This window comes from Haliotis rufescens, unplaced genomic scaffold (genome assembly GCF_023055435.1).
Source record: "Haliotis rufescens isolate VD_foot unplaced genomic scaffold, xgHalRufe1.0.p SCAF_46, whole genome shotgun sequence".
Taxonomy (NCBI): Eukaryota; Metazoa; Mollusca; class Gastropoda; order Lepetellida; family Haliotidae; genus Haliotis; species Haliotis rufescens.
In genome coordinates, this window is record NW_025964179.1 from 256,092 (window position 1) to 271,351 (window position 15,260).

The 15,260-nt window shown below is 39.8% G+C and overlaps 1 protein-coding gene across 12 annotated transcripts in view; it reads right to left on the minus strand.

The window, feature by feature from the left end:
• Positions 1 to 4,897: 4,897 nt before the first annotated feature.
• LOC124148714 (transmembrane protein 198-like) overlaps positions 4,898 to 15,260 on the minus strand; it is a 111,980-nt gene continuing 101,617 nt past the window's right edge. For all 12 annotated transcript variants that reach the window (XM_046519970.2, XM_046519967.2, XM_046519973.2 and 9 more), the window contains one exon: positions 4,898 to 12,814. In XM_046519970.2, coding sequence (XP_046375926.1) covers positions 12,707 to 12,814 — 108 coding nt within the window. In that variant the 3' untranslated portion in view covers positions 4,898 to 12,706. The remainder of the gene's footprint in view (positions 12,815 to 15,260) is intronic.

Below are 15,260 nucleotides of genomic sequence, written 5' to 3' on the forward strand. Positions count from 1 at the left end.
CGTTTTTTCCCCCACAATATGAAGCATAATTATTTTTTTCAAGAATGTTCGGGGAATATCAAATGGTCGGCCCCTACCGTTGAATTTTGACCGACAAATATAGAATGCGTACTAGCAGTGGACCAATTTGAAAGTGGCCACTCCCCTGACAACGACCAGCTGTAGACGAAACCGGAAGTGACGAAGTGTGAGAAAGGTTAATATCGGTATCTCTGATATGTGTTTGCACTCCCTGCGATTGACATTAATGACGGACATCATCAGTCCGGATCAATTCATTTCGTGAATTTCATCGCTTTCACGGTTATAATCATAAATCCCTCTGGTCGCCACTTCTATCAAACATCATAAAAGGAACCCTGCTTGCAAGTTCCATCCTAAAATCACCATCGATTGCAATGACAGCAATGTAATAAAGTCGACTTTCCTTTCCTTTCACGGCGTAGTCATGTATATTTTCATGAACCATAACATCCTTCTTGTCAGAGAAGGTTTGTCTGTTTATGGTTAATGTTTATACTGGAACCGGTGAAGATCCGGGGAAGAATTGGTCTTCAGCAACCGATGCTTGCCGTAAAAGACGACTAAGCTTGTCGTAAGAGGCGACTAACGGGATCGGGTGGTCAGGCTCGCTGACTTGATTGGTAACAAATTTGGCAGGAAAATGTTCAGATAAGCCAATTTTCCTTCTAACATTTTCAAGTTTTGGAATTCTGACTTGGTCAAATACACAAATATAGCTAAAACGTATGAAATGGGCATTTAAAAAAATCTAAATATGAGTAAATCTGTGACCCAAGATGTACATTTATGAAAATCAGCATGGATCAAAGACATGCTCGTGTTCCAATATTAGAAAAAAAATCTGAAAAATCAGTCTTGTGGCCACATTTTATCTTTACCCAAGTATTTGGTGTTGTCAAGAGTTATAACAAATGTTATTTTTGGGATAACACTTTCTTAGTACAGATTCTCGTACTCTTGGGGTTGAGGCCCGTTCGGGATTCGAACCCACAGTCGAAAGCTGTGAACACACAATGTCATTTAGAAAATGGTCAAATATAACAAATGTTATATATTTGGGAGAACATTTTCATAGAAAAGTACAGATTCTAGTACTTTTGGGGTTGAGTCACGTCCGGGTTGAGTATTGTCTTGAAATGAACAAAGGTAAGTTCTCATTCATATGAACACCTTTGATATCTTTCATTAAAATTTCTACTTCTTAAATTAAGCAAATCCTGTGGGTCAAAGAGGGCCGTTATCCTACCTTGTCCTTGCACATGACATTGTTGTATTTGCACCGTAATAAGTTAATCGAGAATATCACGAATGACGGTCCAGTGGATAGAGCGTCTGCCCCGAGAGCGGAAAGTCTGTGGTTCGATCCCCTTCCCAATCATACCAAAAGACGTTAAAATATGGTACCTGTTACACTGCGCCCGTGAAGATCGGGGTAGAATAGGTCTTCAGCAACCCATGCTTGTCGTAACAGGCGACTATTGCTTGTCGTAAGAGGCGACTAAGTCAGGCTTGGTGACTTGGTTGATGGATGTCATCGATCTCAACTGCGTGGATCGAATCTCGTGATGTCAATCACTGGATTGTCTGGTCCAGACTCGATTACTTACAGACCGCCGTCATATAGCTGCAATATTGCGGAGTGCAGCTTTAAACAACAAACAAACAAACTTGTTACAATGACGCTCGGCATTAAGGGCCAAAACAAGGAATGGTCGGCTCGGGGTCAGTATAATGTGTCTGATTGGGGTATCCATGTTAAACCGCCACACAGGGCTGTTTGTCTGTTTATGGTTAATGTTTATACCGGAACCGTGAAGATCCGGGGTAGAATAGGTCTTCAGCAACCCATGCTTGCCGTAAAAGGTGACTATGCTTGTCGGGATCGGGTGTTCAGGCTCGCTGACTTGGTTGATACATGTCATCGATCCCAATTACGTTGTACGTGGATCGATGCTCATGTTATTAATCACTGGATTGTCTGGTCCAGACTCGATTATTTACAGACCGCCGTCATATAGCTGGACTATTGCCGAGTGCGACGTTAAACAACAAACCAACCAACCAACCTGACGATTGGCAAGGCATAGCTCTGAACCTTACCAGCAATGAAGAAGTTGCTATCCACAAACGTTTCATGTCTTTTTTTCAACCCAACCCCAATCATACTTGGAATTGGAATTGAATCACACTTGCGCCCTGGTCGCCGTTATCAGGAGACCCTTTGCTGTACACTTCCTTCACGTACCACTGTGATATTGACAATATGGTTTAGCTGAAATGCGTTTTATTAAAAAATGTTAAAATATAAAGACACGAGAAGTTATGCCCCAGTGCCATCCGCTGCGTCACTATGGTAACGAGAGGCAAAAGTGGAGTTACATATAAAGAATATAAATTGCTTATCAAAATCTCCAGCTGTTTAGGGTTAATAACCCTTGTGATATTGCTGGAATATTGCTAAAAGCGGCGTAAAACCCCACTCGCTCACTCGAGTTGATAACCTTTTCAATCACCTTTACCCTGTAGGGAGAACAAGCCGAACAACAAACACAACTTTACCAAGAATCTACAAACGTGCCCTCAGGTTGTTGTCGTCAATATTCAGCTTCAGAACAGCGACCTTTAAATAACCCAGTATGGACAAGACCAACGAGTGGTTGACAGCATGAGGAACGGTCCACACTATCTGGAAATTACAGTGTACCAGGACTTATTCCGACCCAGTAATCCTTTCAGTGGTTTCATATACTGACTATGGAACACATGTTCCAATTAATGACGGCTTCGTTATACATACAGTAAACTACGTTTATGACCAACACGCTTATAACGAACTGACGGATATAACGAACTTATTTTTTAGTCCTGGTCATTTCTTGTATATATGTTGTATGTATGCTTATAACGAACTATGGTTATTACGAACTAAAATCAGTGGTCCCTTTGAGTTTGTATAACCGTAGTTTATTGATTGTGTTGCTAGCAAATGACCTCCCCTAAAGTCTGGAGGATAGAGTGTCTTCTCGGGATGTGAAAGGCCGGTGTTCGATCCCCGAGCGTCACGCCAAAAGATGGTAAATGTTTTATGAAATATAGGAGATATGAATAAGGTTAGGCTTTTGGTTGGGTGGATGTTGTTAGGGACGCACCTCTCTTACGTTTCCTGTATATGGTAACCGTTCACCGGAATCTTTTAGATTTATGGCAGGTGAAAACCCAAACATGTCCGTATCTCTTGCCTCTACCTGTGTAAAGAGCAGATTCATCATTACTGTAACTACCATTGTATTGTATGCAATAATTATCATGTACATTCCAGCGAACGAGGGCATAGAGCATTGCATGTACCCATATGTCAGATGAAATGGCGTTTAACATCGCGTCCAAGATTTTTGCACATATATAGCGTCGTGCATGCATGTGTGTGTGTGTGTGTGTGGCTGCTTATACTAGTACTAATGCCGATTTTTAGTGCTAGCTCACTGAGATACCATGCCGCAGTTTAACATGAATACCCCACTCAGACACAGTATACTGACTCCGAGCCGACCAGTCCTTGTTTTAGCTCCTAATGCTGAGCGCCAGACAGGGTAACAACAAGTACCATCTTTTAACGTCTTTTGATATGACGCGGCCGTGGATTGAACCCCGGACCTTCCGCTCTCCGGGCTGCCCACTAGGTTAGCAATATCAGGACAGGAGACACTTAGCAGTATGACAATAGTCAACCTGTAAGTTAGATAAATTTAGAAGTCAGCCTTGTGGTTGATAGTGTGAGCATGAAACAGACAAACTATCAGCCGAGTCACCTGACAGCTGGTCACCCAAGATGGTCATGTGACAGCTAGTTTACCATGGTGGTCATGTGACAGTTTGTCTACCAAGATGGTCACATGTGCAAAAACTATCCTGCTGAGGCTATATTATTTCGCAGGAAGCCAATTTAGGAGCCTCTTGACTTGCTCTTCTTCTGACAAATATAAGCTGCTGGTCATCTCAGTATGGCTCGAGTGAGTGAATGCTACTTATGGCGGTTGTCACTAATATTTAAACTTATAAAAGAGACCTGTAAATGAGGCCAGGCAAACAAGCAGTTGATGGCAGGAACAGAAAGCATGCTGTGACTCCTGTGAAGATCTGGGTTGGAATTGGTCTTCAGCAACCCATGCTTGTCCTAAGAGGCGATTCACGGATCCCGACCCTCAAATAAAGGTATGAAAAATAAAAAAGGCCACGTTTGGTAATTTGTTATACATGCTTGTATACAAGCAATTCAAAATTAATTTGGAAACAAGTATTTGTCACAAAGTGACGAAATGTCCCCCGCCTGTATATACACCATAGTACCAAATATGAAGACAATCCAGCGATTAGTTCTTGAGATATCACGGCAACACCGTTTTCAAACTCCAAAAGCAGATTTGCCTGCTGTGACCTTGAAAATGGGGTCAAGGTCACCAAAACCGACTGGTGTCTGCGGTTTCTGTATATACACCATAGTTCCAAATATGAAAACAATCCAGCGATTAGTTCTTGAGATATCACGGCAACACCGTTTTCCAACTCCAAAAGCATATTTGCCTGCTGGGACCTTGAAAATGGGGTCAAGGTCACCAAAACCGACTGGTGTCTGCGGAGTCTGTATATACACCATAGTTCAAAATATGAAGACAATCCAGTGCTGTGACCTTGAAAATGAGGTCAAGGTCACCAAAACCTACTGGTGTCTGCGGAGTCTGACAAATATATTAAGCACACAGATATGCAACATATGAATAAGAACTTGGTTTTGATGTCCCAAAGCTGAAAAAAAAACTCATTTCAGTGAAGCTGTACAGTTTTTGCCTGATCTAAACACAACAAAAACTTGTGATTCATTTCATATTTTTTTATTCAAAGCCAACCATTATATACAGCAAACAAGAACCATGTCAAGTGATGCTTCCATTCCTCTCACCTGTATAAACAGTAACAACAAGTACATCAACAACAGACTGAGTCAGGTGGACAGGTGATAACAGATCATCCTCGATGATCCAGGGTACTATATCCACATTCTAGATAAATACCCTGGTATTATATCCACATTCCAAGGATATACCCTGGACAAATTTGCCACCATAGTTCATTTTGTAAGTGATGTCATCAAATCAATCTCTCGTGTATCTTCTCCCTCATGAGAGATTTGACTGGACAGCTATTTTTAACATGGTGCAATTCGAATAAGGCTCAAAATAAAACTATGGTAGAGAATAGGTCCAAGGTATGTATAATGATAGTATGGATATATAATACTCTTGTCAATCAAGGATGGCATGATTAGTGTTTTGTTATGTGTCAAACAAACATCAATGGACAGCAACTTCTATATTTACCAGTTCATAATGCTCTTGTGCAGATACCAATATCTTTACATGTTTTCACAATTTACTTAATGCTTGTCAAAGGTCTGTTGTCAAATTACAATCCATTCCTTTGCTTGATGTTACCAGTATTCACTGTCAGAATACCTATCAAAATAGTCTGAAACTAGCTCATCTTCACAATCATTGTGAATATCATATCGGGTTGACATGTATATATTACATTTTCTTCATTTAAGCCTGCTTCGTGGAACATTATTACTTTATCAGGTTTTAACAGACTATTTAAGTTCATCATTTTCAAACTGTGAATCGCTTTTAGCTATAACAATATGTTATGATCTTGTCTTCTTGTCAGTGTATTAATTAACAGATCTGCCCAAGTTCCTCTCATTGTGATGTTTGTATTTTGGGTTACTTTTCCTTCAGCATGACAAGCATTGGATCCAGGGTATCAGATTTAGAATGGAGATAAGATACAAGGATATGGAAGATGGGTCAAATTCGTTTGTAAATATTCTTTGTTCTAAGAATTCTGTCCTGACACACGCTAAATGGAAACCAGTACATTTCAATCAACATCATAGACACGAGGTCTACAGAAATAGTTTCATGAGTATATAACAGGGTAAATAACATTCGACATGTCCAGTGTTTATATATTCCTAAATACTCTACTGCATCTTCATGCTGCTAACATGGCTAAAGTCAGATTAGATTAGAAAAATATACCCTTCAAAATTTCTATGTAATATTTCTGGAAAATAAAAATCTAGATCTTCTATAACAAATCATTCAACATGATTTAACTGCAAATTCCATAACAAACATGTTATTTACAGCTGAGGACATTTCACTTTAAATGCAATAATTCACCTTTATACCTGAAGCTTGTTTTTACTAACTTCCATAAGTTACAACAAATACATTTTGTAAGGAGTTTCAATAAAATAAGATTGTCATTTACTGGTTTAATACCTTATGGTTGAACAGAAGATTATCCATAAATCAATTGCATTCCAATTCTTCATATGTAGCATAAATATCAAAAGACGTTAATGCAATGACACATTTGTTTCCATAGCAACAGTAACAACCTGGATTTTACCTGTACAGATTCATGATAGCTGACAAGAAACTGAATATCGTACTTTGTTGCTGGTTATGGAAAATTTTGCGCATGTAACGATTATTTATGTTGAAGAAAAGGTCAGTCACATACATTATTTAGAAGTAACTTTATACTTTCCTGGTGCCTCAGATGGCGTCAGGATCAATAATAGCAAGAAATCAATTCACCTTCCTTCTGAGCATTAGGTTATCAGACCCATTGTGCCCCACGTAATGTTATAGTGGACTGTCAAACAAAACAAGTGCAGGGTTTGAAATTAACTAAGTCCACATTGAAGACAGAGTTATAGATTTCAACGTCTTTAGGGGCGGTCGTGTGGCTTAGTGGGTAAAGCATGCGCTCGTCACGCCGAAGACCCGGGTTCGATTCCCTACATGGGTACAATATGTGAAGCCCATTTCTGGTGTCCCTGCTAAATGCGGCCTAAAACCATGCTCACTCACTCAACGCCTTTATTTTTGTGTGCAATGTTTCAGCATGGATGTTGATATCTTTATGAAACTTAATAAAGGTACTAGTGAGTGAATATAGTTTTACGCCGCTTTTAGCAACATTCCAGCAATATCACGGCAGTGGACACCAGAAATGGACAAACATTGTACCCATGTGGGGAATCAAACCCAGGCCTTTGGTATTACAGGCAAACGCTTTAACCACTATGCTACCAAACCGGCCCAAGGTGCTAGCATCTGTATTGAAACATCGCCCATGAGAATAAACACGTTGAAATCCATGTCGACTGTGGCTTCAATCTTACTTCAGATTCTAAATGTCCAATTAAAGATAGTCCACTTGTCCAAGACTAGTAATATTCAGGACCAGTATTACAGCCTATCAGATAATGAAAACAGGTGCCCCTTCTCCAACCAGTTAGCCTGCATCTTCTGAACCAATATTTCAACTTGAAAAACAAATACACGTTCAGCACCAGGTACAATATCAATGACATATTGCATCTTAAAGATTTGTCAAATCATGCCTTTCGCATTTGAGAATGTAATGATGGAAACAAATGGTCTTCACCACTGTATCCAAATCAGGAATTGAACTTAAGTCTTCAGCGTGACCATGGTGACAAGCGAATGCTTTAACCACTTGGCTACTCCTGTAATTAAATGTGCATCTGTTTCATCTAAAACCGGCAACAGAAAACGTTATCTATCATCACCGACACAAATGATGTTTGCATGAAAACTTGGGAGAGTTCTGCATGATATTTACACAGAAACAAACACAATCATATATACAAGCAAATGAATTTATACAAGTCATAAATAATGTATGTATTAAAGTAGAAATTACTTCATGCCGTGTACAAAAGTAACAAAAACGCTTCCACAACAGGTGCTTGAGGTGAAGGCTTCTTTGCTGTGTTGCCGACTAAGTCTGCTGCCTATCTAATACAATGCATTGTGAAATGAGACAGTTTGGATAATATACAGGCATTGTGCATTGGACAGCTGACTTACAAGCTCAGGCTCTTAACATCGTATGACTCTTGGGCAATGCTGTACCTTTATAATCTTACAACACAAAATTAATCAATAATTACTTGCCTATTCAGTTGCCAACCAACTCCTTGTTTTCAATAATTATATGTCAATTTAAAAAACATGGGGTAGTTTTTTATGAAAATTACTTCCATGTTATTAATATAGTAATTGTCCCAAAGATCTGAGGACATCCCATTAGGGGTCACGTCAGAATGACCTTTCATACGACCAATCAGAGCGTCGCTTACCAGATCATGAAAGTGACAATCGGAATGTGATTTCTAATCATGCAACCTCGAAAACTGTAACACGGTGTATTCCGAATGACCACTGAATCCATACAATCTTGACCATCTATCAGCCATTTTAGGAAGGTTTTTTTGTTCATGTTTCCAATTTTTAATCGAGAATATGTCAAAATATGTTTCAAACCGTAGTCCCCAATTCAAAATTAGTGCTGTAAAGCACGAGAAAGCTGCCTTCTAATTGGCTAATGTTGACTTCTTGTCAGTCCTTCCATTGGTCGGTCAAAGTTCACGTAAGGTCGGTCTGATGTTACACGTAATTGGGTGTTCTCAGATCTTTGTTTAGCGGAACTAAGATCTGATTTTAATGAGATAAAAATTAAGGCAGATCCCATGGTCTGTGACGTCTTCTCCTATGGGATTTCATTAGGGACCCCTAAATATTTAATTTTTAACATTATGGCCAAGAGTCTCGTTCCACAAAGCGATTGTACCGCTCAAACGACCATAGCTCCCATACTTTAGCAAAGACAGTCGTAGAGCTACAATCGCTTTGTGGAACGGGGTCAGTACTTTCATGCTTAATTTTAAACACAGTTTACTTCTGCTTTTTCTACACCCCACCAACCCAACACATAAATTTTTTGAGGTTCTAGTCAGATCACTTCTCAATAAATCAAGTGTCATGAGTTACCTGAGTGATATCATTGGGGTAAAAGTGGAACTGAGACCATATTAGGTAAATAATTCATCTATACAACCAATTCGCAAATAAATTCATGAATACACTGCATACCTACATCACAAAAATAGTGATAGTCCGAATACCTGCTGTATGAAGACTAGAAGTGAGGAAATGGTTGTCAAGAATACATTCATGTCCCAACTGTTGAACAATATTCCTTAATCAATCACACAAAAATATCAGAAATATTTTCTCAAATTCTGCCTCCCCAACAGAAACTGAGTAAATTTAAGCTACTTTAAAGTAATAACAATGAGGGAGTGTGGTTATTACGCCGTTTTAGCAATATTTCAGCAATATCTTGTCGGACACACCAGAAATGGGCTCCACACATTGTACCCATGTGGGAATCGAACCCAGGCCTTCAGCGTATGGACGAATGCTTTAACCGCTAGGCTACCCCATTGCCCTGAAAGAGGCCATCTTGTTTATCATCAAGGCAGGGAGGAATAAAAGGACCCTAGCCAACAACTCATTGACTTCATGGCTGTGTAAAGCGTGTACATATATTTTTAAGCTTATTTCTCAGTCGGTATGACAGTAGTGACGATCGAGTAGGTTTTTACGCCGTTTTAGCAATATTCCATCAATATCATGGCAGGAAGCACCAGGAACTGATTCCACACATGGCATGAAAGTAGAGAAGACCATCAGTCCATGTAATGTCCCATGCTCCCTTGCTTACCAGCATACTAAAGAGCACGCTCTGCAATGACCACACAGTGTATTGACCACTCAGGCAGCGCTCATCTTGCATGAAAGCATCTGTGCTGATTGGCTGATTACATATACTGCCTACCAGTTCATGCAAACTTAAAAGCCGAGTTTCCAGGAACTTGCCAACATATGATTTGTACAAATTATGTTATCACATCCGCAACTCGTTGTCAAATGTTTTTATTTATACCTGCTGACCCATTTTTGTACAAGAAATAATATTTTATTTTTTTCTTGATCATATCTTAATTTGCCAACATGTGGAGATGAATGTATCCTTGCATAGATCTCTATTAATGCTGAGAAGCTGTGCTGTATTATAGCAATGATAACTGCCAAAATATATAGCATAGACTACTGCTATAAATGCCTATCAAAGACTTCAATGATAACTGTTGTTTCATATTGTCATGTTTTATGTCAAATGATTTATGATTTTCTTATGGTATCCAAGCACTTTGAGAAAATAAAACTAAATTTCCGAATACAGCTTATGAAGTCCTTCTGGCTGTGGCAAATCATCAAAGCCTGGACGGGCAACAACCACTGATTTCAAATACTGTGTTCATTGCATAGCAGACACAATCCTTTTTGTGTGCCATCTTCCATATGTACAAGGTCAAGGACACCTTAGGGTCACATAAAAAAACTATCTTCCTGCTGACTAACATCAATGTTATTGCACTGATAGTGTCATGAGTTATGGGTAGTGATTGCTGTTAGAACAATGATAATGCTTCATAATGATCGTGGTCTCTCTCCACAAAGTGATCATAGCAATACAACAATCACATCTCCTATACTTTAAAATACACCTACAACAGTTGTAGCGTTATGATCGCATTGCGGAACGGGACATGGTTAATCAATTTTCCTCCAAAATCTAACCTATGAGGATAATGCCTTAACAGTTTGTCAGAGTAACAAAGTCATGGATCTGAACAGGACACATGTAACAGTGGTTGACATAATATTAGTCTCATAATAAACTCTAAGACTTGCGTAGTGTTAAGACTAGTTTCTTGCTTGCTTGAGGCTGACTATAAAAAATGTTGCCACCAAAAGAAATATATTAAAAATAGTAGATGTTATGACTGAGAGTTTGCGGTCTCAAAAACCCAACTTTTTTGTATTTTGTTGACAGGCTTTTGGGTTGTATGATCCCTAGGAAGCAGAGAATGAAAATCCAGTGCACACTGATCCATTGACTTAGATAATGATGTAGATCTATCATGGTCTTAGTGCTCTGAGCAATTACAAATTGGAGAGTGATCTATACAAATGCTGATTTAGTTTCATTCCATTTAATCTTTCTTATTTTGCCTCCTGGCAACCACATAATTGACCAAGAAAATCCAGTAAAACAAAACCAAATTTGAATGGCTAAATGACAGGAAAAGTACCACTTTAATATGAATACCTCAAGTAGTTTCTAACAAATAAACTTGCTTTATTGAACCGATAATGAATAGTGAATCAACAAGCCCATTCATGATTGGGATTTTCTGTTTGCAACATATATCCCAAATCACCAACAACCACAAATGCACACACAAAGAATGACTGATTAGATTTGATTAGGGACTTTGAGCATTGCCTATATATCTACATCTATCTATTTGCACCAAACTTTGAACAATATTGCCGAGAAATATGGCCATGCAAGCAGAAGTGTGACCTTCATGAAGGTCATTGTGATTGGTGAGTTCAGAGGAAAACGGAATGGTTGTCATGACGTCATCCATCTTGACATGCAGTTAATGCTGACTCTGATCATCTAACATTTGATGGCCAAGTGTAGTTGGAGTGAAGTCTTATCTACAACAACCTAGAATGGGTATGGATGAAAAGGACTTTTTCTTTTTCAATGAGTGGCAGCAAAATGAAAATACAAGCATATAATTGTCTGAGATCACAACATAAAGATTCAGTTCCTGTAGTGACAAGCAGGGGTGACAGTGCATGATTAAACAGCCTCCCGATTACCTCATATGACATACAGCTCTCCTCTGTGGTCCATACTATTCACCTTCCAACAACTTTAACCTCGGCTCTCAAGCACGTACTATTTTCCATCCAACAACTCCAAATTCTCCTTTCCAGCAGATGCTACTTTCCAGCCAACAACTTCAGTTTCTTATCCTCAGCAGATGCTACTTTCCAGCCAACAACTTCAGTTTCTTATCCACAGCAGATGCTATTTTTCAGCCAACATCTTTTCTCCAGTTGCTATTCACCATCCCACGACTCCTGTTCCTTTTCCAAACACCATCTTCTTCACAAAGGTATGTACTATTTTCCTTCCAACAACTCTAGCTTCTGCACTACAGCAAATACAGTTCTCCTCCCAACAACTTCATGTCTATCACGACGCTCAGTTCACACGCTAATAACACCATGTTCATTGTAGACATTCATTAGACAGTGCTTGATGAGCCCAACCCATGCATGAGATAAGCACTACTGGCAGCCATGTCCTATACACATCAATGTAGGTGACCATCGGCTCCTCCGTGGTTGGAGAGTCCTCAAGCAATAGGATATATCAGTCTGGTGCTTCCTGTGTAATGATATGCTTCAACATCATTCAGGGTGAATGCTTGAATGACATCAGTCCATATGTGTTGTATTACCCTGTGAGGTACCTGGTTAATCATCAACGACAAGCATCCTCGTCAGATGTATCACGTGTATGTGATACGTCCATCTGTCGGAGTTTGATGGGTCTATAATGCTAGTGATACAATTTGATGTGAAGGTATCGAGTATGGTTCAAACATGAACTTGATATGGATATATCCAAACCTTGAACTTGCATGGGTGTAATATGAACGATATCACCCCTTCCAGAAGATATTGTCCCATGGTTATAAGTGATACCATCCCATTCATGTACATGAGTGATATGTCCAATGCAAGTGATATCAGTGATATCGTCCCATGCAGGTGATATGAGTGATATGACCTATAGTAGAGGTGTGATATGATCATGGCACTTGTGTCAGTGTAGTGTTAGCACTCTCCACTTCAGTCATTGGGTCGGTCAGACTTCTCATAGCCGGGGACAGTTTTCCCTGGATACTCTGAATGTAGTCCTGAAACATAAATGTTTATCAGTCAGTATTGCAGTTTCACTTACCTTTCCATACCTAGCATGGCACATTCACTTACCAATATCTATATAGCATGGCACTTTCATGACCATTCCTTATATAGTACGGCACTTTCACTTTCAATTCCATATATATAGCATGGCACTTTTTCTCACCATTCCATTAATGATTAAGTGAAAATAAGCTTATACAGGAATACTTCCGTATACATGCTCAACTGAAGATATATGTGTGACAGTTATCTGATGTTGACTAGGTTAATACTGACATGTGACCGGTCTACAATGTTAATATTGCCTATATCTGTTATCATTCAACTTTAAACTGCAGTATTCAAATGGTCTTAGTCTTCATAACTATTGACTCCTCACCTCTACTAGGTGAGATGAGGTGAAATTGGGTTTAACGTCGCATCCAAGATTATTCCACTTATATAGCGACGTGCATGTACGTGTGTGTGTGTGTGTGTGTGTGTGTCTGCTTGTACTAGTCCGGACTGATGCCGATTTATAGTGCAAGCTCACTGAGATACCATGCCGCAGTTTAACATGAATACAGACACAGTATACTGACTCCGAGCCGACCAGTCCTTGTTTTATCCCCTTAATGTCGAGCGCCAGACAGGGTAACAACAAGTACCATCTTTTAACGTCTTTTGGTATGACGCGGCCGGGGATCGAACCCCTGACCTTCCGCTGTCCAGGTGGACGTTTTACCTCTAGACCACGGAGGCTGTTTCACTAACAAAATAGTTGCTGATAAAATTATGGCTAGATTTGACTGTATGTTTTTGAAGAATTTCATGGAGGCATCACATGACAGACACATACAAACCAGAATCTCTGACTGAGACGAGGAGGTTCATGAAATGATGCCATGGATAATGAGAAAAAGCAATTTGATAAAAAATTCAAAGAATAAAGAAAAATTAAATGATTAAATTTGGAAAACTTTGTGATATTAGAATTGGACATTGTTGATGGAAATAAGGAGAAATTGCTTCACAATAAAGTTTAATCGCAGAAGGAAAATGTGTAAATTAACGTCTTCAACAACAAAACAAACATAATCACAATATTCAGAATAGTTGGTCAGATGTTATGGTTAATCAACAATTCCATGGACTGTGATGATGAATTAAACTCATGTTAACATAACAAAACAAGAGGCTTTTGTTTCTCATTTGAGGGGGTGGGGGTGGGGGTTTCCAATTAAGAAGCACCATGAGTGTTGTGCGTTCAATCTGTGACTTTAGACACTAGTCCAACGCCTGAGCCTAGTAAAATTCTGTTCAGTCTGGTAAGCTCAGCTAACAATAGCACATGTAATAACACTAAAATCTACTGCAAATGATGCCAAGAGCCAAGTTGGGGCTATTGGACTCAAAAATTTTGTCAGTCATAAATATACCCTTTGCCATGCTATTGAAACCTGTTTGGAGTGGCCATGATAACCAACACGTGTTTGTGAGTGAGTGAGTGAGTGAGTGAGTGAGTGAGTGAGTGAGTGAGTGAGTGAGTGAGTGAGTGAGTGAGTGAGTGAGTGAGTGAGTGCGTGAGTGAGTGAGTGAGTGAGTGAGTGAGTATGTCGGGCTTAATGCAGCTTCAAACAGTTTCAGTTGAATCACATGCCAGCCTAATGTCTGAGGAAAGCCAGAAAAGATGAAGGTGAGTGTGGATTTAACGCCGCTTTTAACAGTATTCCAGTTATATCATGGCCTGTCAGCTTTATGTGGGAGGAAAGCCCGAAGTGATCCCAGACGTTTACCTCTTCGGTGAAACCCACGAGCAAGGGTATGGTGCTGACAAACCTAGAAACATAATCGGGGAGAACCGGGATTCGAACCCACAATCATAGGTTTCTGGCCTGCCTTGGACAACTGGGCCACCCACGCCCCCAACAGATGAAGGTCTGAGAGGTGTACCACCTGGGTCAAACCCACAAGCATGGGATAGTGATGACAAACCCAGAAATATAATCACTTCAAAACGGGATCCAAACTCCAGCTCAGGTTTCTGGTAAGCCAAAGGATCTCAAATTTGCACATAGATTTACTGCACTGGGCTGTCGGACCCTCTCCACACCACAGATATGCTGAAAGACTGTTCCTGCATCACAATAAGGTTCAACATCCGAACTCATGCCTACTTTCAGTCTTTGCAATACACTTTTGAGATGACTAGCCCAAACTGGGTCTTGGCATCATTTTCAGTTCAATTTACTGTTAGTCAGTGTACTAATCTTGGCTGAGTGAGTGAGTGAGTGGGTTTGGTTTAACGCTGCTTTTAACAGTATTCCAGTTATATCACGGGGTGTCAGCTTAGTGTGGGAGGAAAGCCCGAAGTGATGCAGGTCTCAGACGTTTACCACTTCGGTGAAACCCACGAGCACGGGTATGGTGCTGACAATCCTAGAAACATAATCAGGG